This window comes from Schistosoma haematobium, chromosome 1, assembly GCF_000699445.3.
Source record: "Schistosoma haematobium chromosome 1, whole genome shotgun sequence".
Classification (NCBI taxonomy): Eukaryota; Metazoa; Platyhelminthes; class Trematoda; order Strigeidida; family Schistosomatidae; genus Schistosoma; species Schistosoma haematobium.
The window spans coordinates 57000318-57027449 of record NC_067196.1 but is presented as its reverse complement, the minus strand read 5'-3'; the positions used below and the strand labels follow the sequence as shown (position 1 = coordinate 57027449).

The window sequence follows — 27132 nt, the reverse complement described above, 5'->3', positions numbered from 1 at the left end:
GAGTTCATGAGTCAAATGAAGCTAGACCATCATAGGAAACCTGAAAGCACTGGACGTCCGTTTTGTCCTAATGTGGTACTCCTCAGCAGTGCTCATCCACGATCCCACCCTGCGGGATTCGAACCCAGGACCTATCGGTCTTGTACTCAGTAGAAATTTTATGTTCTAAGATGATATTCATTGATGTTTATATTTTTTATGAAATTTTACTGAGTTATGTTTTAATGATAATAACTGCTTGATTATTTATTATTAAATGGATTGACAAAATTATTTTATTCGTTCTTTTCTAATCAAATCAATTACATCTTTTATAGTCATTTAATTAGCGACAATAGTAATCGTATATTTTGTAAGTTAATGTATATTTAGTTGTCAAACTGGACTGTTATCTTGTGTGATCAAGTTCTGGATGAAAAATCAGTTGGGCTTCCTATGAATTAATGAAGTATAGTGGTGATGTCAGTAAAATGAGTATCCATTGTTTGTAGAAAAAAAAACAATAGTGATAATCATATCTTCCCCCAAAACTAACTCATAATAAACATAAAGTTTAAGAAAATTAATTTATGACTGATTCTAACCTCATCAGAGATTGGCAAGCATATTTCCTTGAAGATAAATTGGTCAACAGCATTCAAAGATTCGAAATTATCGTGTAACATAAACAGTCAATCCCAAATAATCAGATACATAAATTAACCATAGCTGTCTCATACCAAAACGCAATTAGTGAAGGGATATATCTTCATAGATTATGTTTGAATAGCATTAACTCCAAAGTATAGAAATTACCACCGATTGGTGAGCTTTAAGTACTTGCTTCATTATAAAATGATCAGGTCCAATGTATAAATAATAAAAGGAACTACGTATTCTTCTTAATGTTGTTATCTCCTAACTGGGTGGTCCAAGTGTGAAGTTTTTGTAGCCTTTACAAACAACATCATCTTGAAGAGGTTTATGAAAAGTAAGAGATTTAGAAGTTGGATTACTACACATAATTAGAACGTCTTCATATCAACCATTGAGAAATATGAAGAAACTTATTTACTATTTGTCATAATAACTGAAGATGAAATCACTATCAAATGGTAGGTAAATTTATTTCCGTAATGAATAATGGGTAAATGATAACAATTTAGTATTGTAATCTGAATAAATTGTTTTTGAATCCTTATATGACTGAAAGGATCTGAGTGAATAAAACGATGATTAATACATAATGATACTTTAACTGTTGACAAACTACACGTGAGTAAGCTTAAAGTTCGTACAGTCCAAGAGATCTTTTATCTCTACAGCAACATTACTTTATTTAGAGCATTCTATAAGCAAGAAATAATAAAATTACCCATCAGTCATATGGTATTACTACATCACAACAATATTGATTTATGTCAACCTTAACATTTAAACATCAAACAGATTGATGTTTTCTAAATTTAATTCTACATTTATTGAAGAATAAATACATAGTAATTTTTGTTAATATCTATTAACTGAAAGAAAATAAAATGAAGCTAATTACTGTAGACATTGTTTTCAGCAGAATCTGTAGGAGTTATGATGAAAGAAGTGGATAATCTCAGAAAAACTTTACGTGATTATATTACTGAAACTTCTTAAAAGTTTATTTTTATCAAAAAATTCACTTGGTGTTGTTTAGTTGTATCTTCCGATTGTTATTTAGGACTGCAAATGATCAGTCACTTGTTGGCATATGTGCATCCTGTGCAAACTGCCTCGATATTGCCTTAGGTCACAAGTTTCATAAGCAAAGATGGATAGTAGCTAGCAGTGGAATTCAGGATGAGCATTTTGTCCTATCTGGGACTCGTCAGCTGGATGTCCCGAATAGGACAAAACGCGCATCCTGGATTCCAATGTTACCCAATATCCATCTTTGTTTATTTATATCAGTTTAAGTACAGAATGCTTAAAATTCTGTAGCAAAACACTCAGTTAATTTTTAAAAAAAAAACAGAAATCATGTAAATAAGTAGAAGAAAATGAAATGTATATTTCTGTCTGAGGGTAATTAAATTAGTAAATATGGCGGTTTGGACTCTAAAAATAGACATCAAACAATATTCACTAAGTTTATTCTTTACTGAATAGAAATAATACCCTATTACGTAACACTCCACTGTTACATGAATACTGAAGATAAATATTTCTCTAAATGCATAAAATAATCAGAAGCAAATTAGGTATACCCATTAGTGTATGAATAACAATAAAATGTTTTACACTATTGTTTATTATAATAAATTATAGTAAGCTTTACACATGGACACATAAATTCTAACAAATCGTCAATAATCAATATTCATACTGTGGTGTGTGCTACTTATATTGATATAAGTAGTATATGTCGCGAGTTAAAACGTAATATCTGGCAGCAAAAGATGAGGTGAAGATAAAGAAAGGAAGAGCGAGAGCACAATGGAATTTGTAAGAAAACGCATGTACAATGGAATGGGAGACAATGGATTAGTGTTTGCAACGGAAACAGTCCAGTTTGATATGATGCATTGATATTTTGTAAATTGACGATTGACTTTATGGTATTCAGATTATATCGACATAGTCTGTAATTTTTATGTTAAATACATTCGATTGTCCCAACTCGTGTTCTTGTTCACTACAATGCCAATTGTATTATTTCATCAAGATTATTGATTTCCAATTGTCTTCTCATTGAGTTTATGTTCTCTGAGTTAAACAATTGAATTATGAAACTTTTATTATTTCTCTAGACATTATCATATCACTTGAAACTTTAAATAAATAAAACAATAAAAGTGGAATAATATTTTGTTTTAATTAACTTTCTAATAATTCATTTTGTTTACTTCTTATTTCTTTCCAGAATGTCTTCAATCAATCAAAGCTGATGTTGTTTTTCTTTTAGATGGAACTCAATTAATTGATAAATTTTCATTTGATTATTATGTGAAAGATTATTTGAATGATTTTGCTAAAAGGGTAAATAAATTTGTTTTTAATAATTTCTCATCAAGTTCTACAATTATATATCCAAATTAATAATCCATAAAATTGGCCATATTTAAGGCAATGTACATCATTTCCAAATGATGTACAATTCTCAATTCACATATTACAATTTCCAAATGACATGATTCGACACAGTTATACTTCAGATATTCATTGAGTGCCTTCAACGCAATGGGTTGATCACAAGATTTGAATCGTTGGAAAATTCCCATTATATTGAAACACAATTGTATAAACGAAGATATTATTCTTTTCAATCATTTCCAAATGAGGTACTCTCTGCCTTACATCTGGCCAATGTTATGGATTAATAATTTGGATTTATAATTGTAGAACCTGATGAGAAATTATTGAAATGAATATTCTTCTTTCATACAATTGTGTTTTTATTATAATGGGAATTTTCCAGTGAAATAAATTTGTTTTAAGGAAAAAATTAACACTTCCATTTTGTTTGTTGATAAAACAATTTGATTTTCTAGTATTTTTTTTTACAAAATTTTTTTTTCGGTTCTCATTTATTTCATTTTAGTTATCGATCAAAAGTGATGGAGTATTAATTTCGGTCATTTTATTTACGGATCAACTATATTTTGCAGTGAAACCGGAACATTCTATAAATTTGCCTAGTTTATTAATGGCAATAAATAATATGAAACAACCTGATAAAAATTTAATGAAATCCGATATCATCTATGCAATTTCAAACATTTTAAATTTTGGATTTATTCCAATACATAATGCAGATACACAAAATATTACACGAATGCTTATTCTACTTACAAATGGTAATATTCCAGAGAAAATACAACATAAAAATAATCAGATTCTTATTAAATCAGATGAAATTATACATAAATTACATAAACGTGTAGATTATGTGTTTAGTATAGGAGTACCAGGTGCTAATCAACTAGGTGTACGTAGATTAGCTAAACCTTCACATTATACTTTTACACTAACTGAATTTAATGGTTATAAAGAGTTAGATTTAAAAAATTTCGATCCTACTGAAGTAATTTGCCCCGTGAAAAGTAAGAATTTTAATTTGATTCTATTTTCTTAAATGAAATAAAATTGATCACTTTTTTTTAAAAAAAAGGAAAATGAATTTGAATTGTTTTTTTATGTTATATTTATTCAGTTTGAGTGTTGTGTTTAAGAATGAAAACAGAAGTTCAACTCGGTAATCTAAATGTGTGTTTTTTAATGATTTATACGATGTTTTAAAGTCTATAATACGAAAAAGATCAACGGTTATGGAATACTAGTTATTAAAAAGTGTGAAAGATTATCGTATAATGCTCTAGTAATAATGATTATCTGATTATATATAGTCACTAAATGTATAACTAGTCCTTGGCAATAGATGACTACAACTAGAAAACCACTGAACACTTGAGAGAACTAACAATCTATTTTGTCCCAGTTAGGAACTCTTAGGTAGTGAGCTCCTTTAGACTTCACACGGGATTGTATCAAAAATATTCAGGTTTCATGGAGAACACCAAGTTATTCTTTTACGCTCAATATTTCCATCTTTATTTAATGTCATGCGTTTTGAAAGCAAAATTAAGGAAAAAGTTCTTTTTCTTTTATTGAGATTTTTTATCTTGATTAGAATTTTTTTTTCTAAATGGTTTGATGAATAAAATATTGGTTTCATTTAATAAATTTATTTCTATCAGTTCCAAAATATTGTAGTGAAATTAAAAGATTACTAACATTAAAAAAGCCCATTGAAAAAGTGAATGGACAAACAGCCGCTGTAAATCCCTGGTATCAATATGCATATCAACAGAGACGTTCGAGTATGAGACAAACGAGATATCGATATCCTTACAGTGATTATGAATATTATTACGATTATGGTGATTATAATGAAAGAAAACAGCTCCCGGTACGTCCAGCTAGTGTACCATATCAAAAAAGCAAAACAAATGATGAAGCATTAAACGCAAAGCTTATAGAATTATTGTATTTACTAAAAGATCATGACAGTAGGCAAAAGAAAACCAGTTTAGTAAAGTTGAACCCCATCATTACAGCTACCACCACAGCTCCAACCATCATATCTACACTTTCACCAAACTACTATAAATCCTTACAACATAAATTAAAGAGCAAAAAATTTAATAGAGCAAGATATAGCTCATCTCCTATATCACCTTCATATTCAATATCTGATGATACTAGACAAACGGTACAAAAAGAACCACATACAAATTACTCAATAATGATGAATCAATCTAATTTAAACAATACAACTGAAAATAATTGTGAAGTAAAATTAAATAAGATGGCAAATCTATTATTAAAATTAATTGAACAAACTCTTCATAGAAATTATTCAAGTTCAGCAGTTCATGGAAATTCGAGTATTAATAATAGTTCCACTGAATTACTGAAAGTAAGTGTTCGAAATTTGAATTTTATGCAAAATGTTTGTTAATTGGTTTGAAGTCTCACATATTTTCTATTAAAATCAGTATGGAATAATAAAAATAAATCTTGTTCCTTTCGTTTGTTGGAATTTTACTCTACGTTCAATAATACATATTTATAAATTTCACTTAAATCCTCAGAAATTATCTAACCTATGAGCTATATTCATCATAGAATTGCTGACCTGACTGATTGGTTGTTCAAAATGAAATCTAAAGGATTATTGAATCGCTTAATTTATTCGATTGCAGTCAAACAAACATTTTTCGTATTTATCATTTTGATATATTTGTGAATGGATATTTCAGACTACCTTTAATTGTATTACCATTTCATTTTGGGAATATGCTTAAAATACATCAATTAAATGAAGGTTCATGTAAACAAAGGAATAAAGGAGAGCGAAAATTAATATAGTATGGAAAGAATAGGAAATCATTGCATTACTCTAAGTCATAAATTGATTGAAGGATTATCATGGTAAACTCAAGGTTACGATAAATTCTTTTTGTACACATAAATGGGGTTTAAATTTACGAATGGCCATGACTTCTAGGAACCTAAGAATTCGTCCTTGACAATTTATATACAACGTTTTAAAAGCTGCATTGATGTTAATTCTGTGCCCCGTTGCAACTATGTGTTATGCTATCGATGATCACGGTTTTCTACTGCCAATGTTGATAGGACCATTTGACACTAATTGGTTTTGAAGCCACCTAGGCACATGTACCATAACACTTGATTGCATTGTTCGATTACTCCTCCCTAAGCGTGTCCGCACAAGCATGTAAATTGGTAAATGCAATAGGATGTGGCGCAATCGTCCGTGCATTTTCTAGGTCTATTCGGAATCATGGACGTAGTCTTTTCCATTACAACCAGTTTAGCAGTGTAATGGGTTTTCACGATAGCTGCTTTTAATCTGTCTTAAAACCATACCATTAGATTCTACTCCTAATGGTAGACAAATATAAACAGTTTTATTCGGAACAGAATAAACGAGAAGTTTTAGTGCTGACTGACTTCTGCACCTATCTATAAAATTTACTGGATAATTATTTGTTATTAATGTCACTCAGCAGTTTTTCGTTTTCTCCAACAGTATCTGTGGGTACTTAACCAAGCCTCTTTTGTAATACGATAGACAGAAATTCTGGAAATTTAGATATTGACCAGCCTGACAGTTTTATAGTACCATCCACACTTCGACTAAAAAGCATGTCTAAAAAGGGCTATTGGCCATCATTTTCTGCTTCATAGTTCATTACGATATCGATTTGGACCCCATTGAGTTTATCTAATAACTGGGAAACCTCAAAATCTTTATTACATATAACTAGCATATCATCCATGTATCTTCCATACTCGTCATACTTTCAACATCTGACAAATACAGCAGCTAAGAGAGGCCCCAAAGGGCTTCCCATAGCAACACCATCAACTTTCGAAAATATTCGTCTTCAAACGTGAACTGGACATTTGCAGTACATAATAAAATTAATTCTTTCAACAATGATGACCAAATAGGAAAAAACGGGGAAATTAGTAGATATATAGTCACAAACGAAATCCATAGTCTTAGTTAACCGTACATTCGTAAAAAAAATTTTACATCAAAAGAATCCAAAGTCTTCAAGAAGATCAATTAATTCAAATGTATCTTTCAAGGAAAACTTACATAATTTATTACGGATTGGGTTTAACAATTTTCCTAACCATTTAGCTAGTTTCTGTGTAGGAGAACCACGCATATATAAAATTGGTTGTACTGGATTATTAGGCTTGAATTCTAGGTAATCTATATAAATTTGAGAGAACAGAACTGGGAGGTTTTGGCAAATTAACTTCCTCTTTGTTCATCCCATTCATTGTAAGAAGCTTTAGTAGATTAGACTACTCTGGATTTCAATTTTATAACATTAGTATTGGATGGAACGTCCTGCAGGAACCTACTCTGATCACCCAGTATAGATAACATCTTTTCTTTAGTCACACTTATCAATAAGAACCACCCCTGAACCTTTGTCAGTTCTAAAGATCTGTGTAGGAGAACCACGCATATATAAAATTGGTTGTACTGGATTATTAAGTTTATGAATTCTAGGCAATCTATATAAATTCGGGAGAACAGAACCGGTAGGTATCAGTATATTAAATTCCTCTTTGTTTATGACATTTATTTTAAGGAGCTTCATTAGATAGGAATTTACTCCGGATTCCAATTTCCTAAAATTAATATTGGGTGGAACGTCATCTAGGAAATTACTCTGACCAAAAATTATAGATGACATTTTTACCTTACAGTCACAGTTATGAATGACAACCCAAGAACCTTTTTTAGATTTGAGGATCACAAGGACGAATTCTCAGGTATATAGAAGCCTTGACTATTCGTAACTTTAAACCCCATTTATGTGTACAAAAAGAATTTATCGTAACCTTGAGTTTACCATGATAATCCTTCAATCAATTTATGACTTAGAGTAATGCAATGATTTCCTATTCTTTCCATACTATATTAATTTTCGCTCTCCTTTATTCCTTTGTTTACATGAACTTTCTGTAGGTTACTAACTTAGATTATCTGTATCGAATGATTGGGAGCCTACTCGAATTTGACGGGAAAGGTGTAATCAACCAGCTAACGCTGAAGTCACACCTCGCGGTTAGCACTGAAAGTGGATTACCTTTTCGTCGTATCCAGGTACTAGGGCTGCTTTGATAACCATACAACACAAACGATGTTATTACAGAAACATATTAGTAAGAGTAGGTACAAAAAACGGAGTGCGATCACCACTCCATAAGGCAGTCCATGAAGTGCAATTAATGGATGCGCGTTGGTTGTACTTGACCTTGAGGAGGATCACTGAACTGTTCGGTATGCAGTGATCCGACTGCCAGATGATTTGGCTAGGGTTTATTGACATTGCACTGGCCCTACACTTCATTTAATTGACCTTTATTAATTTTCTCATATAAGATACCTTGAAAAACATATATGTGACCAGATCGACCGAACTATATGGCTCATATACATCACATCTTTTAGATCAACTCCGTCTTCTCATCTCTCTATCGAAATTTATAAACTGGACTAATTACTTTATATTTCATCACTGTTAAAATCAGTATATTACAATGGTTGAATGCCGTGAAATGCAGTGTGTGTTCAATAACAATATCTACTTATCATAGAACTTTGTGTAAAATACCATAATCAGACTTTTCAAATGAATACTGAAAGAATGGTAATCCGAAATTCGAATTAAATAAAACATCATATTATCAAAAAACGTCTTAATAACAAAGTAAACAGATTAAAAAATAAATTTTGTTCAGAATATTTAGACAATTAACATAACTAAATATCTTAATACTTAATTCTAAACTAGAATACTGGTATGTATGTTGAGTATATACTAACATATATTCATCATTATATTAAAGACCATGAATAACATTAGTGCGCTTCTAAGCTTAGAAAATCAGTTAAATCAACATTATTAAAGAAGACCGATTCATTTAAACCATGAACTGATCGATGTTAGATCACCACTGGAAACTTGGAAGTGCTGGGCGACGGTCCGTCCTAGTGTGGAACTCCCCAGAAGTGCCTATCTACAACCCTGCATGAGGGACTCAAACCATGACCTTAGGTCTCGCGCGCGGACGCTTAACTTCTAGACCAATCAGCCAGCATCTACCGGTGTTTACGTTTAACTTCAATCAATCCCAAGATATTGCGTGGCCATCTTTCATTGTCTTCAGTGGGTAACTCCCTCACGCCTATGGATATACACTGCTGGGGAGTCCCATACTAGAACGAAACGACTTTCCACTACTTGAAAGTTTTCAATGGTGGTCTAACATTGATGGGTTCATGATTTCGATGAAACTGAACAATCTCCAAAACATTATACTGAAAAAACAACTCAATAAGCTATGAAGGTTATAGAATTATACAGGAAGTGGTAAACAAAGTGTGAAGTTTACTGACCAAAACATCCGAATCTAATATAATAAATACTTTTCAAACTTTAATACAGGGGTATAAAACAGACGATCATAAGTGATTTCAACATATATGTATTTTGTCAATACTGACACAGCTAGACGTAATATTACAGACTACCTACTAACACTAAATAGAAAAAAAATATTTTTAGTCATTTTAAATTTTATCGTGGTTAATCAACACTTCACAACATAGAATACTTTTAGGTTATAACTTCCGTTTTTTTATTTCCATTACATTTAAACAGCCAGCCAGTATAAGTTATTCATTAAATAGTTCACAATATGCTTACCCAGGAGTATCTACACTCAAAAAAGGAGAACCTTTAACATCAACAAACGAAAGCTACGGGGGAAATAAACCACCGCTAAGCAATGATAACAATAATTCACAAATTAGTAAACAGTATAAAGATCGAAGTTACCATTCAACTTATAAAGCACATTTTCAAGCTACAGATTGGGAAGATTCTGCTATGCACAATGGAGCAATTCTGATGTTTGCAATGAAGTCTCGTTCTGGGTTATCAATAAATAAGATGTACTTTTCCAGCAGGAATATTACAAACATATCAAATAAAAATACAGATTCCAATGAAATAACAACTAATCATACTACTGGCGACATGGATATAAGTAGTAAGATGTCAAATAGTTGGTATAAGCATGATTTATTTGATCAGTGGTATAGTGGATCATATAAATATGTATTATTTGAATTATGGTCTAATAATAATCCAGTCGTTCAACTAAGATTCAATGCACGATACTCAGATAAGTATACATGGTTCAATAAATTGTTTTTAAAAACTTCGTATCCTTGGAATGAATATGAACTTTTGGAAAAGGCTAAATTCATCCTCACAAGGTATTACTCCTTTTGAGTAAAATAATCTTTTGAGTATACATGATTTATATTTGTATTTTTCACAGAACTGATTCAGTTGTCAAAGTTCGAAAAATTTAAATATATTAATAGGTACGTTCTCAATAAACTTATTTAGTGTGAATCGAATTCGTGAAGTCATTCCTGATTATTATGTGTATTATTATCAATATGACTACAACTTCTATCTACATAGGCAGCAAATTACAGAATTATACAATGATATAAGTTAAACATTCGTAAATAAACCTTGATTTATTTATCTGTTGACATACAGAAGTCAAATGATTAATCTCTTTTTTATCTCATATTCAGACAGTATTTCACTGATAACTGTGAAAGAATGAAATCAACAATAGAAGGTGATGATAAACCACTTTTATGAAGAACCTCTGAGCCAAGATGTCATTTCATTTGGCTAGGCGAACCGCCACATGGAAAGTTGGAGCCCATGTGCCAATAGTGAAGCAAGTACATTAATGTTGCAACACAAGAATGCGTCATTCTATAAACTAATTTCACTAGGAAGGTGGTGTCAAAGCCATGTGACATTTATTGCTAAACCCAATGCAAGAGTCGGTCTGAGAATGAGGTTTGGCGAACAAAAGGGTTATTCGATATAGATATATATTCCCCAATACAGCCCTTAGTAGTTTTATCACTCTTCTTCGATGGATTAAGCGACAGAATTTAACTGTAGCGACTAAGTTAGAGTCTATATCAAATCACTACTAACAAATGTTACTTATTAGTAAATAATAAATACATTTTTATTTTTAGAAGGGGTTTTGTGGAGATTTTAGTAATTTCAGTGGTTGAAATCATGTGTCAATTCAAGCCAGACCATCATGGAAAGCCTGGAAGCACTGGACGGCTGTTTCGTCCTAGTATGGGACTCTTCAGCAGTGCTCATCCACGAGTTTAAAATGTGATTATAAACACTATCCCGTTAGAATCCATATGCGTCTAGTCGATATTGATATACTACATACAACTATTGTCGTACGTTAAGAAAAAAATTCGTTGATTAATTCTATTTGAGGTAAAAAGAACGTGATATGCAATTTAAAGAAAAAACGATACATATGTTTACAATAATTATATAAGCTGAAAGAAAATGGTCTCAAATAATATGAATCAACGATACAATAAACGCAAAATATTGCCAACTAAGGTTGTTTAATCACCTAATATCATATAAAAATTTGAAGAGAATCAGTTTTGTGCAAATTTAAATGGTTGAAGTTGGACATTAGCACCGTTGGGTGTCATCTCAGTGGCCTAGAGGTTAAGCATTCGCGCACGAGACCGATAGGTCCTGGATTCGAATCTCGTGAGGCGGGACCGTGGATGTGCAATACTGAGGAGTCCCATACTAGGACGAGACGGCTGTTCAGTGCTTCCAGGTTTTCCATGGTGGCCTAGCTCCAATTGACACATGACTTCACCTATTGACATTTTTATTTATTAAAACACTAATATGAAAAACCCAACCAATCCATTTAAAGTTAAGCCTGTAATTGTATTATTAGTTATGATTTCATAATGGTAAATCACTACAAATGTGAACCGAAATTTGAGTCATACAGTCAGATTACAGAAAAAAATCCACCAGTGCTTATCTAATAACGTACCAATTGTTTTTAATAGTTATTAAAAAAAATGTTGATGACGATCACTATAATAATGATAAAAATTGAATATATTTAGAATTCGAAACTGAGGTTAGGAAGTAAATTGTCATAAATCTAGATGTGACTAAATGATTTCCTGTACTAACTTCTATACAAGCAAACGGTTTTTTCTCAGGCTTAAAATTTACTGTTACATATCCCCTGTTTGAATTTAAGTTTTCATGGATTTTTTCGACAAGCTACTAAAAAAAGGAACTTACGCAAGTGTCACATAATAGATCCTGAATCAATTTAAATTCCCTATCACAATAGTAACATGAGATAGAAAGTATAGAGTAATAACAAAAACTGAGGGAAATGGCAGAAACTAGGAACTAACGTGCCGTGAACGATAGAATCTTGAAAACTTAGAGCAAGGTAATACGGGAATAAATTCTCATAACTCTAAAGTTCAATCGTACAACATATATGACTAGCAGTTTGTCCACCATCAATCAGAAACTTGGTCCGACACAATATAAACTACTAGCTAGTAAATTAATTGATGTCCTAACTATCATGTAACCATAAGTTTATTTCTACTCCAACTCCATCTGAAACTAGATCTAAAACGTATCGGCAAAAAGTAAGTTTATAGCCTTTTTCAGAATATAGGTAACAGAATAAAATTTAACATCGCTTTTTCTTGTATTCCTACACAAATGTTTTCTTAGCAATGAAGCATTCTCCGTAGTTTTTGATCCAAATTATATTGTCCTTTTATCATCGGTTGATTATAGTACAATTGAAAAGTTGAAGAGAGAACGAATAGATTGTGAATTCCTACGAGGTTATATATTAATTGTTGACAATCCTAACTCAGCAATTTCCCGATGTGAATGGAATAATGCAATCAATTCGAAATATAATAATTTCCCAAACACCAGTAATTATCATGATTATCCACAAATTTTCTACACATTGCCAATAAATTCACATCAAGAAGATAGTTTAAATTATCAATTACCACCAAAATTTTCAAATTATTTATTTACATTATATGAAGCTGATGAACTACGTATTTATGTCATACCATATGGGTTAATGCCTAGTAAAAATGATGGCATTTTATTACCACAGCCTAACAAATTATTATTTGTCCTTGATACAGGCATCAATTTATCATTTAAAAAATTATGGTATCAAGAAATAGCCAGTCCACCTAGTGCATTTCCACTAAAACGTAAAACCCTATGCCATTGTTGGTATCGTAACGAGTTATTAAACAACTGGTATAAACCCAAAACACATTATCATACGCAAAATACCAACCATTTTTTAACATCGAATTTATTTTTCGGTTTCCAAAGTATTAAGATTGAATTACTTGATCAAATTGGTCATGTGAAATGTTGTTTAATATTTGATACACATGGTGCACAAGTAAATTCTTGGTTTTCACTAACACGCTTAAAATATTCGTGGCCGTGGTCAATTAAAACATTAACTAAATATAATTTTGTACAATTTGGTGATCAAATATTAACTAGTGGTAAGAAACATTATTTATCGTTGAGAAATTGGTCGAATTTCAACTTTTGGATTGGTAAACAAACGTTGTTAATTGAACCATCATCAAATGCGAAACGAACTACTTATGCAATAAAATGTTTAAGTATATTTCTAGTTTACAGTAAAAATAATGAATCTGACCATTTTAAATTACCAGAATGTATGAAAGGTCAAACTAATTTATTTAAGGATACAACCACATTAACAATATTAGCTTTTAATGAAGAATTAACAGAACTGAATAATATGAAAAAAGCTCAACAAATTACAATCTGGTCAAATTAATAACAAAACCAAAATACTTTATACAATAAACAATCGTACATATAATTTATTAGTACCAAACGAAAATCTTTACTGCTTTAAGGTTTAATTTATTGTGACAGTAAATAAATATATATATATATCACCGTAGTTAGTTTTCTTATCTTGGAATACAGGGATGACCAAATCACCCACACTCGGCTTAGACCTTTGCATCTCAGTCAGTCGGTCAGCTACAACGAAAGCCAGGCGCATATATGCATCTGTTCAAGTGGCCACACCTTATTGGCACGACAAGATCAACACCAAATTCATAGAAGTAATTACTTCAATGGTAGTAATATACAAAAGAAAGATTGTGTATGAGAATGTAACACAGGAAGAAAGAATTAGTTCGTATGAAGAGGTATAGAGCAATTTTAACCTCACGATTTAAGGGAAGACAAAGAGTATATACACCTGCGCCATTGTGACCGATTCTAAGCCATGTCACACGGAGACTCTAACCATTGGTTACGATATCATTACAAGGGTTTGACTTGATAATTTCGAGTAAATTGAGCATTGGGTAGATTGTTATAAATAAATTAATATATTTGTAATATTCCAATGAGTAGGAAAATTAAATTCTCTGACGTTTCGTGACTGAGTGTAAACCACTTCCTCAGAGAATAAATAAGCAAACCCATTTCTACTCATTGGGATATTACAAATACATTATATTATTTGCATTGGTTACGATAGTCGCACGGACCCCAACCAAGTAGTCTGCATCTACCAACATGGCTCAAAACAGAAGTTAGTGACTTCAAGAACTGATGCCATGCTTTAGTTTGGCTCCCCCTAACTTTCTTCCAATCATCCGCAACACGTCAGTATTGTGCGCCGTGCTAATCGGTGTTCGGGCATACGTAACACGTGGTCCAACCATCTCAATCGATGAAGATTCACAACCTCATCAACTGATTTGCCATCATCCCCTATTACCTTGCTTCTAACCTCACTGTTGCTTACCCTGTGATCCCAGCAGACACTGGCAATATTTCTGAGACATCTGTGATCAAATACTAGTAACTTACGAGCATCTCCTACCCTTGATGGCCATGTTCCGCAGACGTAAAGTAGAACAAAACGAACTTCCGCGCAGCAAACTCGCCCCTTAATTGTTAGACGGATATCTCGCCTTCGCCATAGGTGACGTGATTCGGCAAAAGTCAAACGACCTTTCTGAATCCGTGCACACACTTCGTCAGACACCAACACATTCGTGCTGATCAGATTTCCAAGATAAGTGAAGTTGTCTGCGTGTTCGACTACTTCACTGCCTATCCTTAGTTCAAGTGTTGACGGAAGCCAGTTCTGAAGCAACAGGTTGCATTTAGAGGATAAGAAACGCATCTCAAACATCCTGGCATTGTTTCACAATGCTACCAAGACACTCTGCATTTTATCAGCGTCTTAAGTAAACAGCACTGTCATCTGCTTATTCTAAGTCGATAAGTTGACCTCCTGGTAGGAGATCGATGCCCGAAAATCCAGTTGACGAGAACGTTGTTTCGATCAATATGTCTATGATGAAGTTGAACAAAATTGGAGATAGTGGATAGCCCTTTCGGACACACATCAGATGACAACTTTCCATAAGCTCTGGTCCGACTGGTAGTGTTCGAGTAAAGATCATTCACAAGGTTTATGCACTTCTGAGGTACATCTTTTGATGACAGACACCGCCACACAACCTTTCGATCTACTGAGTCAAATGCTGTTTTTAAGATAAACTATCATTGTGGACGCCGATAAGCATGCCTGTGTTCTAAGATCTGACGAGTAGTGAATATGTGGTCGATGCAGCCACGATCAGGTCTGGAGTCAGCCGGATTTCCTTGTGTTTACAGTTCACGAGTCTTTGTTAGGCGTCCGACATTTGAGGCTAGTATTTTAGATGCCATATTAGTTAAACTAACTCCTCTATGGTTATCACAAGATGATTGTGACCCCTTCTCACATATTGGGACAATCAGTGACTGTGACTAGTCAGATGAGATTACGTACAACTTCCAGATTTTAGCTAAATTATTAGTAAACCTAATCGCTAAAACTAGACCACCATACCTAAATACTTCTGGAGCTAATCCATCTGCTCATCCTCGTTTCAAATTAACTGTTGCCTTTTAAACTTCAACTAGATTCAAGGGGAGGGCGCTTCAATAGTCCATTGGAGCTGTCTGGGAATGGTGGGTAGTTGTAGAGTAGCTGAAGGCCAGCTGAAATGTTCCTTAAAGGTTTCCGGCCATCGTTCTGTGTGAACTGAGAGCAGTGTCGACTTATTGCGGGATCGTCTCACTTACATTTGACTTCATAATTCCAGTCTCTTTTATTAGTCTGTAGAGTTGTCTTGTGTTACCATCTCTTTTGCTTTCGTTACTCACTATCGTTCCTAAAACTTTTGGTTAACCTAGATTTGATTTATTTCCGCTCTTTATTGCGTTCAGAGCCTGATGGGTTGAATTCACGAGAATCAATCAGTGCAATAAACTTAGTAGAAACCCATCGTATTTCGTGACACTATTTCAAATCACTAATAGATGTCAGTGTTGTATGCACGTCTTCGCGAACAAAATCTGGGTCAGCCTCGTTTTCAGAAATACCTAAGTGTGACCTCAGTTGGTCCTGAGATCTACTTTTGGTTTCCTCGTCAGTGAGTTCAACTCTAATGCGTCTTCTTAATGTGGTTTTTCTGCGTCCAGTGAGGCGCAAGCAAATGTGTGCTCGTATTAGAGCATTATCAGGGTTTAAATATGTACTCCAGAACGAGCGACAGCCTGCTATCGAGCCTCTCAGACAGTGACTGATGCCACTATGATCTATTTGAGTTTATCATTGGTTTGGTGCAGGCGGTCGCCATGTTAGACGATGTCTCTCCTTATGCTTAAAATTAGTGCTCGTTAGAAGTAAACTATGGTTTAAGCACAGTTGTAAAAGACGGTCACCATTACGTGTTCGCTGAGCCGGAATACTAAAATACGCACCCAAATGTCTTTCTGTTTGGTTTAAGCTACGTAGTTGAGCATTAAAGTCACCTGCCACGAGTACTGTGTCCGAGCGTTTAGCTTTTTGAAGAAATTCAGAAAGCTTCCTGTGAAAGTCATCTATCACTTCATCCGGGCTGTAGTCAGTAGGAGCGCAGGCATTCATTCTTAAGAAACCAAGAAAATAAAATACTTCTCACAATACTCATCAATCCGTACCATTCCGGACAGCCTTTTCTCTCTTAATACATTATTAAACAGTATATTCTAAATGCAGTCTGACAAATACATCTTTCGACATATAATAGAGAGTCGCCTTAATCATTCTTAAGGAAATTGTTTGTCATTGTTATCAATCTTATTTTTACGGATTTAGTTAAGGTGATTATGCAGCGGGTAGCTATGGACATTTGTACTCATAATTTATATTAGATTGATACTTGACTCACGCCGCCATTACCTGTCGATATAGTAAATTGGCTTGATACAGCTAGTAGTCTCAAAACAATCAGTTCAATCTGATCAATAATATACTTCGAGTTATCCCTACATGACAATGACAGTTAATCGTTTTTCGCTTTTAATCCAAAGAACTTATAACCGTAAAAGTCATAGAAATGTAAACAGATGTTGGCTATAAGCCTTACGTTTAAATGGAAGAGTGATCGACAGATATTTAAACCACATCCGAACAAATTTAAAATCATGTTAAAATAGTTTAATAGTGGGAATACAATAATACCTCAACAACGCATCATATATACGACATGATGCAAGAAAAAATTAGATATTGTTCTATGTTAGCATATTCAACACTTAATGTCCTTTGGATTTATATTTGTGGATACTGACTTTTTGCTAACATTTATATAACATCACGACATGATGCTTAGTCATGAATTGAATAAAAGGCTACTCAAAAAAATGGTTGTCTTCATGAAGAAGTCAAGAAATCAGTTATGGAAATACTTGTATGATCATCATTCGTTTAGTTGTACAGATATGTAAAACATTAACCGTCATCATAACAAGATAAACAAAAAGTGTGAACAATATGTATTAGCGAATATTAGGAGCTTGAATGCAAAATGCTAGCCAAATGAAGCCAAGTGAGAGATAATGGTATAGGATCTGAGAAACTTGGTGGCGTAGACAAATTCCATAGGAATATTTTATCGAGCTTAGCCCCAAATTTTATTGGTTCTGTTCCAACGTCTGACACGATACCACTATGGTGAACAACCACTGGTGAGTAACTGTCAGGAAAATTGAGTCGAACTCCTCGTAATGGCCTACCGCGGAAACTTGAAACAAGTACATGATTACTTAATGCACCAGATTCATTGCTGAAATAGAAAACGACACGTCATACAAATTACTTTAAAGTTTCTAGACATTGAAGTTCGGAATTCGCTTTCATCCCGTTTGCTTCGATTTTACATGGCATCCAATGTGCGATCATTGCTAAGGTAGAATTAAAAGACCTAAATAAATGAGAAGTCAATAGTCTAAGCCTATATTAAAGAAATAAATGAATTGAGGAATAACACTTAAGTTATCATGGAAATTAAAATAAGTAAGCTTTCACACTAGGCTAGGTATATTGAACAAATAAGCTGTACTTCTCAACTACTACTTAGAGAAAACGTCTTCTTTAAAGTTTTCGAGTCTACAATTAGTACCATAAAAGATAAGCTCAGATCCGAGGATTGCAGGTAAAAAAATTGAGAACCTTGATGGTTTATTGTGAAGGTTAGTGGTAATCTCAATTTCAAAAGAGTAACTAGTTCCTAGTAGTAATTAGCAGGACTTACGGGTGATAAAGTAAACCAAACCCATTTGTTAAGCCCTTATGGCTTTTTAAGTTGTAACATTATTAAGTACAAGTGTGGTCGTCAAATTTGCTTTCAACGCTCAATCACTACACTACTGAAGTACACAGCATGTTAAAAAAATTGTTTAACATAGTGAAATAGTATCATGGTATCGACACCGCCATGTCGTAAACCTTTTGCAAGTTGAACTGCAATTCAAATACACACCAAAACTAGAATTCCGCATTTCATTTGACCTAGCTTTTTATTCTTTCAAACGAACTCATGTAACAATAGAGAAGTTGCATTGGTTCATAGGAGAGGATTCTTGCGTGCAACCAGCCGAAATTCGTGTTGCAGTCCATCAATTACGTGAAATAATTAAAATATCAACCAATAATAAATGTGAAAACTTTGGTTTAAATATGGCTTGCCAGATATAGGGAACTGTTAGTATTTTTAGATTCATGTCTAGACGGTTGTAATTAGACCTTTAGTGTGAAACGGTATAATCCTTTTTACATTGTTTTCGGAAACCGGAAACACAGAAATATAGATACTGACAAAATTTTTAACAAGGAGTAAATATTAATAGTCCCACAGACTACCTACAGAACTAAAGTGCTCCTTGCGCCTGCTTTTAAAAACTAAGCAGAGACTGTTTTATTAACTCACATTTACACATCGTTGTATCTAACCGTAGAAACATTTGTACCGAATATTTCCGTGCGTTGTATTACACTGTAGCGGTAAATAAATCCCCAAAATAAATAGAATTAAGTTTTCGAAATTGGATGCTGACCATATGTTTTAGTGGACTCATCTAGCTGAAGGCGCTCGGTCAGGCATCCGCACCAGATCACTTGTGGTAACGCCGTGCTCAACATCAACCGCAATCGCTAGCCAGATTAGATCAGAGAATTCCGATATATCGGTCATCGCCAAATATACTCTTCCGGTCTCCTCGACTCTGTCTTTTGATTTCTCTTGGTGGGAACGAAATATATTAGAAGGTGTTACTGGTAGAAGCGTTGTCAAACACTGAATACCTGTGACATCATCATTGGTGAGACCGACGTGATCTGGTACACCTAATTGCAACTGTGAGTCTGTTCCTTTTTGGGATTTTTATATATCATTGCCTTATTTTTTATTTTTTTAAACATTGTGATTTTTTTTCGTGTTTTTCTTGGATATATATATATTTTCCCTCGTTCATTATCGTACTTCATACTTCATCATGACTGAACAGACACCTAAAGTACTCAAGCTTAAGACTTTGTCCCCACCTTCGTTTCAACTGATGCCTTTCTGGCCCGACAACATCGAAGCCTGGTTTTGCTACGCAGAAGCCGACTTCTCCGAGCACGGCGTGATCGACACACGTGCACAATTCCTCGCAGTAGTCAAGGCACTACCGCGCGAATTCAACAGGTACGTAACACCTAGTATGTTTACTAGTGATGTTTCCGATCCTTACGAAACCTTGAACCGTTCGATTCTTAAACGAGGAGACCTAACCGATCGACAAAGGTTAGATCAACTCTTCAATAACATCGACCTGCAACACGGTTCTGCGACGGACATGTTGCAACGGATGAGAGAGGTTATAGGCCCAAGAACTTTCGACGAAGGTCTATTCAAACAACTCTTCTTGTCAAAACTTCCCCAACAGGTGCAAGCAGTTCTGGTCTCGTTCCAGAACAACGCCTTAGACGAGCTAGCTGCATCTGCCGACCGCATTTTAGAAATTACGAAACCTTCTACTACCGAGGTATTTTCAGTCAAAGAAAAGCCTCACACGACTCAGAATGATATAAACGACTTATGTCACACACTCACGCGTTATCTTAGTCTTCGTACCGACCGTGAGAGATCGCGCACACCACGTAGAAGCATTTCACGTAAGCGATCTGTCTCTAGACCACGAGAGACAGATAACCCCGACTGGTGCTGGTATCATAACCAGTATGGAAAGCTTTCCAGAAATTGCAGAAAACCCTGCAATTTTCCCAACACGAAACCGACTGATTCGAAAAACAATTCGGGAAACTTCCAAGCCGGCACGCGTTAACGGCAACCGTAGCCGGCGAACAAAGCCGTCTGTTATTCGTCACAGATGTGACAACGAGAGTTCGCTACCTCGTCGACACTGGCGCAGAAGTTAGCGTTCTCCCAGCAAATCCTAACGACCGACTACACGAATCGACCCTAAACTTACAGGCGGCAAACGGAAAACCGATCGCTACATATGGCAAAAGGTACGTTTACCTTAACGTGGGTTTACGCAAACCCATACACTGGATTTTCGTTGTTGCAGATGTTTCTATGCCAATCATTGGTATGGACCTTCTACAACACCACAATCTGATCATCGATACGCGCAAACGGCGGCTAGTAGACGGGAACACTAATTTGTCCGTTTGCGTAACTTCTTTTACTGGTTGTAGAGTATCCCCAGTCACAGTTAAACATATGATAGACCCACTCTATCAACCACTACTCGATAAGTACCCTGGGATACAACAAACTCAACCGAAACTACCGTGTGTAACCAGCAACGTTACACATCACATCACGACTACAGGACCGCCTGTATTCTCTAAAGCACGACGACTAGCTCCTGAAAAGCTAAGGTTAGCGAAAAACGAATTCGATCACATGATGGACTTAGGAATCATACGACCGTCAAGTAGCCCATATGCATCTCCGTTGCACATGGTCCCTAAAAAGGACAGCAACGATTGGCGTCCAACTGGTGACTATCGGCGATTGAACGCGAAAACCATTCCCGATCGTTACCCGTTGCCTCACATTCACGATTTGACAGCTACCTTGAAAGGTACAACTGTCTTTTCGAAAATCGACTTGGTTAAAGCGTATAACCAAATCCCTATGGCTACTGACGACATACCGAAAACAGCTATCATAACTCCTTTCGGACTCTATGAATTTTTGCGAATGCCTTTCGGTCTAAGGAATGCTGCTCAAACATTCCAAAGATTCATAGACGACGTTTTTCGAGGTCTCAACTTCGTACACGCGTATGTTGATGACTGTCTAATCGCAAGTCCGGACAGAGAAACACATCTCAAGCATCTGGATCTTGTTTTCGAACGACTTCAAAAACATGGCATTACTGTAAACGTTCAGAAATGCCAATTCGGAACCGACTCGTTAGACTTTCTGGGACACACTATCGATGCTCAAGGCATTCGACCTCTTAGGACCAAAGTGGCGGCCATTCTGGATTACCCAGAACCGACCACCGTCAAGCAATTACGCACGTTCAACGGCCTGGTAAGTTTCTATAGACGTTTCATACCGAAATGCGCATTACTTATGAAACCTCTGACCGACCAACTTCGTGGAAATGCGAAATCCATTAATTTGGACGACACCGCACGAAAAGCATTCTCCACAGTTAAGGAACTGATTGCTAAAGCAACAATGCTCGCACATCAGGACACCCGAGCACCCATTAGCATCGCAGTAGACGCATCCGACTCAGCAATCGGAGGAGTCTTACAACAATGGGTTAACAACTCCTGGCAACCCTTGGCATTTTTCTCTAGAAGGTTGCTAGACACCGAATCGAGGTACAGCACATTCGGTAGGGAACTCCTAGCTATGTATTGTGCTGTACGGCATTTCCAACACTACATCGAAGGTCGTGAATTCACTCTTTTCACGGACCATAAACCGCTCACTTTCTCGTTAAGCTCTCCTTCTGACAAGTACTCTCCCCGTGAGTCTCGACAACTGGACTACATTTCGCAGTTTACTTCAGATATTCAACACATCTCTGGAGCAAACAATGTAGTTGCAGACGCTTTATCTCGCATAACTTCCTTGAACAGTTTCCAAGGAATCGACCTTCTTAAACTCGCCGAGCTTCAAAAAGAAGACAGTGATCTTCAGCACGAGTTATCGTCCACAACACTTAAACTACGCATCAAACAGATGGGAACAGGTAAAGAAACCTTACTTTGTGACACATCTACAGGTAGGGATCGCCCAATCGTGCCGAAACATTATCGACGCAATGTCTTCAACACATTGCACAAACTTTCGCATCCAGGTGTTCGTGCAACCATCAAGCTTATAGCAGAAAGGTTTTGCTGGCCTGGAATGAATAAAGACGTGAGGGAGTGGGCACGCTCCTGTTTAAGCTGCCAAAAATCTAAGGTTATCAGACACAATAAATGTCCCTTAGGCTCGTTTAAAACTCCCGATGCTCGCTTCGACCATGTTCATCTGGATTTGGTAGGACCTTTACCAGATTCAAATGGATACTCTTATCTCTTAACCTGCGTAGACCGTTTCACTCGATGGCCAGAAGCAGTACCTATTAAGGACATCACTGCTGAAACAGTGGCCCGCACCTTCGTCGAACGATGGGTAGCAAACTTCGGCTGCCCTTCAACCATCACTACAGACCGCGGACGTCAGTTTGAATCTGATCTTTTCCGTCGTCTGACCACACTTTTAGGAATCACTCGCTTCCGAACGACCGCCTACCATCCACAAGCAAACGGGTTGGTAGAACGTTTTCACCGACAACTGAAAGCTTCGCTATCAGCAGCAAACGTTTCACAGTGGACCGACGCTCTTCCACTCGTCTTACTAGGTATCCGCAATGCAGTGAAAGCTGACATTGGATACACTGCGTCTCAACTCGTTTATGGAACGACACTTCGACTTCCAGGAGAATTCGTGGATCCTTCATCCTCTTCAATGAACATGGATCTAACCTCCTACACGAACAGGCTTACAAACGCAATGCGTTCAGTTAAACCTGCTTTCACTCGACCTCAATCAACTGATGTTTTCGTTCAACCTGGCTTACGATATAGTACACACGTTTTCATTCGTCGAGACTCGCATCGACGACCATTCGAATCAGCATACGAAGGACCCTTCAAAGTTCTTCAACGTGAATCTAAGTACTATATAGTCGATAAGAACGGAACAAACGATAGCATCAGCATCGATCGCTTAAAAGCAGCGTATTTAGAAGGAAATCCTATCCACGTCGATTTTCCTTCGGTACAATCGAACGACACGACTCCGACACTTACAATACCTCATCCGACAACCAACACACACGATGATACTTCGACAGTATCCGAAAATAAACTTAAAACGACGCGTTCTGGAAGAAGGGTGAGATTTCCAGAACATTTAAACGACTATTGCACGTAAGGCACTTCTCGACATTTTATATTATTTTTAAAAAAAACAATTTTAATATGCTTATATATTTTTATTTCTATTTAAAAAAAACAAAACAAAAAAAAACAATTTTTTTAATGCTATTACGTGTTCATGAGTTTATTTTCCATTTTTTTCCGCCGACATTGTGTTTTTACGCACATACGAGTGTATTTCGACATGCACTTACATTTTCTTTTTTCTTTTCCAGGACGGCTGGAAAAGAACGATGACGTTTATGAGGATCCGAAATTTTCATTGTACATTTTCTTTTTTACTATGTTGTACCTCCGTCCCATATAGTAAGGAAAGACGACCAGACGCTGCTAAATTTAGTAAGCTATCAGAAGAGTGTTTACCAACGACAAACTCGTTGGGTTTAAACTTCTGGCTGGCCACGTCTTAGGGTCGTCACTGCCCCACTAGGGGGAGTGATCTGTAGCGGTAAATAAATCCCCAAAATAAATAGCATTAAGTTTTCGACATTGGATGCTGACCATATGTTTTAGTGGACTCATCTAGCTGAAGGCGCTCGGTCAGGCATCCGCACCAGATCACTTGTGGTAACGCCGTGCTCAACATCAACCGCAATCGCTAGCCAGATTAGATCAGAGAATTCCGATATATCGGTCATCGCCAAATATACTCTTCCGGTCTCCTCGACTCTGTCTTTTGATTTCTCTTGGTGGGAACGAAATATATTAGAAGGTGTTACTGGTAGAAGCGTTGTCAAACACTGAATACCTGTGACATCATCAACGCTAACGTCACGGTAGTCTATTGACGTCTGAAAAACTATGAAGAAAGTGATACACCATGATCAGGCTCTTCTATATTTTAATGTCTGTAAGTTAAAAGCTGAGTGAGATATGAATTTAGTCTGTGTATCTTTTCTTTTCACTATTTTAGAAATATTCCGTTTGAAGAAAAGAATTTTTGCGAGTTCTTGGGTAATAAATAAATACAGTGATAATAAGAGAAAATTTAATGAATTCTATGCCAGTATTTTAGAAAACAGATTGAATGTAATACTATAGTGATCTTTGAAGCCTAACACACGATAGCTGGGAAGAATCATATCCAGTTTAGGCTGAAGAGAGAACATTATATTTAATATGAGTAAAAGATATAAGGTAACGTTAAACAGGGACCACGCCTATAAGGCCGAGCCATGCAATCCGATCAATTCGAATTCATTCAAATCCTTGTTTTCACCTTATCCATCGTGTGATTTTTCTCCGCGCTAAACGATGAACATCCATTTTCTTTAGTGTCTCGTTTTCAGTATTGAGGATTGGGTGGTTATTGCTTAATGCCACTACAACATAACGTATTCCTTTCCACATCAAATACAATATAATATCCTCAGTTCACACGTGTTTCTCGTAAGTTCTAATCATCATAATGCTGACTTTCACAAAAGGACGAGTCATAGTATGGTCAGTGATGCGACTTCCATTAAGAACTTGTGGATTAGGTAGTCATGACAATTATGCAATCTTTCGTTTAGTTTATTATTCTAGTAACAGAGATAAATACACCTAAAACCGACCTAGGCAATAAACTTATCATACGTTATCCAGCTGTGAGACCATTCTATGTGAGCTGGATGTTGCTGGTTATAGTCACGTAGTGCGTATTCAGTAATTTCCCTGCATTCTGAAGATAACGCTGTCAAAATTTTAATATTCTCCTGGAGTTCTACTATGGTTAGGTCTACTTGATTTCAATGATATCTACGCTACCATAAAAACACGTATGCCTTATGCCATTTCAGATCGCTATGACCCTATCAATTCACTGTAAAATGGTTAGGTTGGACATACCGACGTCATTAATAAGGATGTTTATACTAATCTTAGAGGCCGCAACTTTCCTGTGAACCAGATGGGCAACATATGTTATCATCAAAACATAAATGTAGACCTAAAGACTTATCAGGAACAGATTTATCCCTGGTTGTATTACGGATTATTGAGAAAAAAGCATACGATCGAATATTTTGTCACCCACTTGGGGACGGAGCAATCAGAACCTCACAAAGCAGCTTCATTAGACAAACGAGGTCCTTAATCATGTGTCTGTAGGACTTCTTTGGCAATATTTTTCGCATCTGTGACCCGAAGTAATTGGTGATATAAATTTGGCTTTTGAAAAAGCAACTCATAATCACTCAACAAACAGGTCGAAGTTCGTCAAAATTGTCAAAACCGTTGCGATCGACTAATTTTTTAAACAGATCACAAATAAGCAAAATTCACCTAGCAACACCTATACTCCCTTAATAACCATCGGTGTACAGGGAAGTGTCTTCATGTAATTGCTTCTCACAATCTAAATAAACGCTAAGAAAATATTTTTAACTTAGAAAAGATCTACTTCAGCTCTCATAAGTAATAATAATTCGTGACTCAGAACATATTGATTAAACTAATCATTATGGAAAATAAATTTTTGGCAGCAAGTCATGCTCTTTCTCGTTCGATAATGGGATGTAATGTGACAACTGCAATAAGCGTTATCGAAATGTGTGCACTGGTCTCACACGAGCTGCATGTAGAAGGTGATAGAAGCTACTATCATGTTGGATGTGGAAAGCAAGCTATTCTACAAAGTCTATGTTGATTCTTGAGGCGATTGAGCTGCCGAACACAACAGCAGAATTCAGTTTTTGATGAAATAGCTAATCTTGCTTCGGAGTTGAGTATAAACCTCAAAAAGGACTGTATCAGGGGAGCGGATAACAAGCACGAAGATGTAGATATCGTTACAGGGAAGAAGAAAAAGCTCGCTGAGAAGAAACAAATTATGGGCAGCACTAATGTACGTGAATCTACGGTATCAGTCCCGGATTCATATATCAACGCAAAAAAGATTATGGGAGAGCAAAGCCTGAGTGGTGTAGATGATGTGATCAAGAGATACAACAAGGTAAATGATCAGCTTACAATCACATCAGAAACGAAAAGTAAGGAATCAGAGTGAGACCTCTGCGTTTCACGCCAAAATGGATCGTACGGAGGAGGAGATTTCAAGAATTACGTTAAGACGAACTCCGATGACAGATAAGTCATTTTTCACATGTTAGGGTTATATTCTGAAAATGAACCAAAAGCTAGATTTGAGCACGAACTCAGCCACACAGATTGTTAGATACCACAACCACCTTAGTTTTATTCCAGCATATTAGAGATCCCTCGAGATATGATTTACATAACTCCTCGTTTCTCTCGGAGCTCATCTTCACACACGGT

General features: G+C 35.6%; 2 protein-coding genes across 2 annotated transcripts in view; one reads left to right on the top strand and one right to left on the bottom strand.

Annotated features, from left to right (window-relative positions):
• Positions 1 to 2117: 2117 nt before the first annotated feature.
• Positions 2118 to 15750, top strand: MS3_00001684 (uncharacterized protein). The gene is made up of 5 exons (XM_051209154.1): positions 2118 to 2991; positions 3554 to 4055; positions 4710 to 5431; positions 9735 to 10354; positions 12720 to 15750. Exons 2-5 carry the CDS (start codon positions 3659 to 3661, stop codon positions 13840 to 13842), a joined length of 2862 nt encoding a protein of 953 aa, XP_051074585.1. The 5' UTR covers positions 2118 to 2991; positions 3554 to 3658; the 3' UTR covers positions 13843 to 15750.
• Positions 15751 to 15821: 71 nt separating this feature from the next.
• NAT10 (N-acetyltransferase 10) overlaps positions 15822 to 27132 on the bottom strand; it is a 43869-nt gene continuing 32558 nt past the window's right edge. The window contains exons 1-3 of the mRNA XM_051209153.1: positions 18859 to 18918; positions 18230 to 18314; positions 15822 to 18196 (exon numbers count right to left, since the gene is read on the bottom strand). Of these exons, the coding sequence (XP_051074584.1) occupies positions 17920 to 18196; positions 18230 to 18312 (360 nt within the window). The 5' untranslated portion in view covers positions 18313 to 18314; positions 18859 to 18918 and the 3' untranslated portion in view covers positions 15822 to 17919. Of the gene's footprint in view, positions 18197 to 18229; positions 18315 to 18858 lie in introns of the transcript that reaches the window.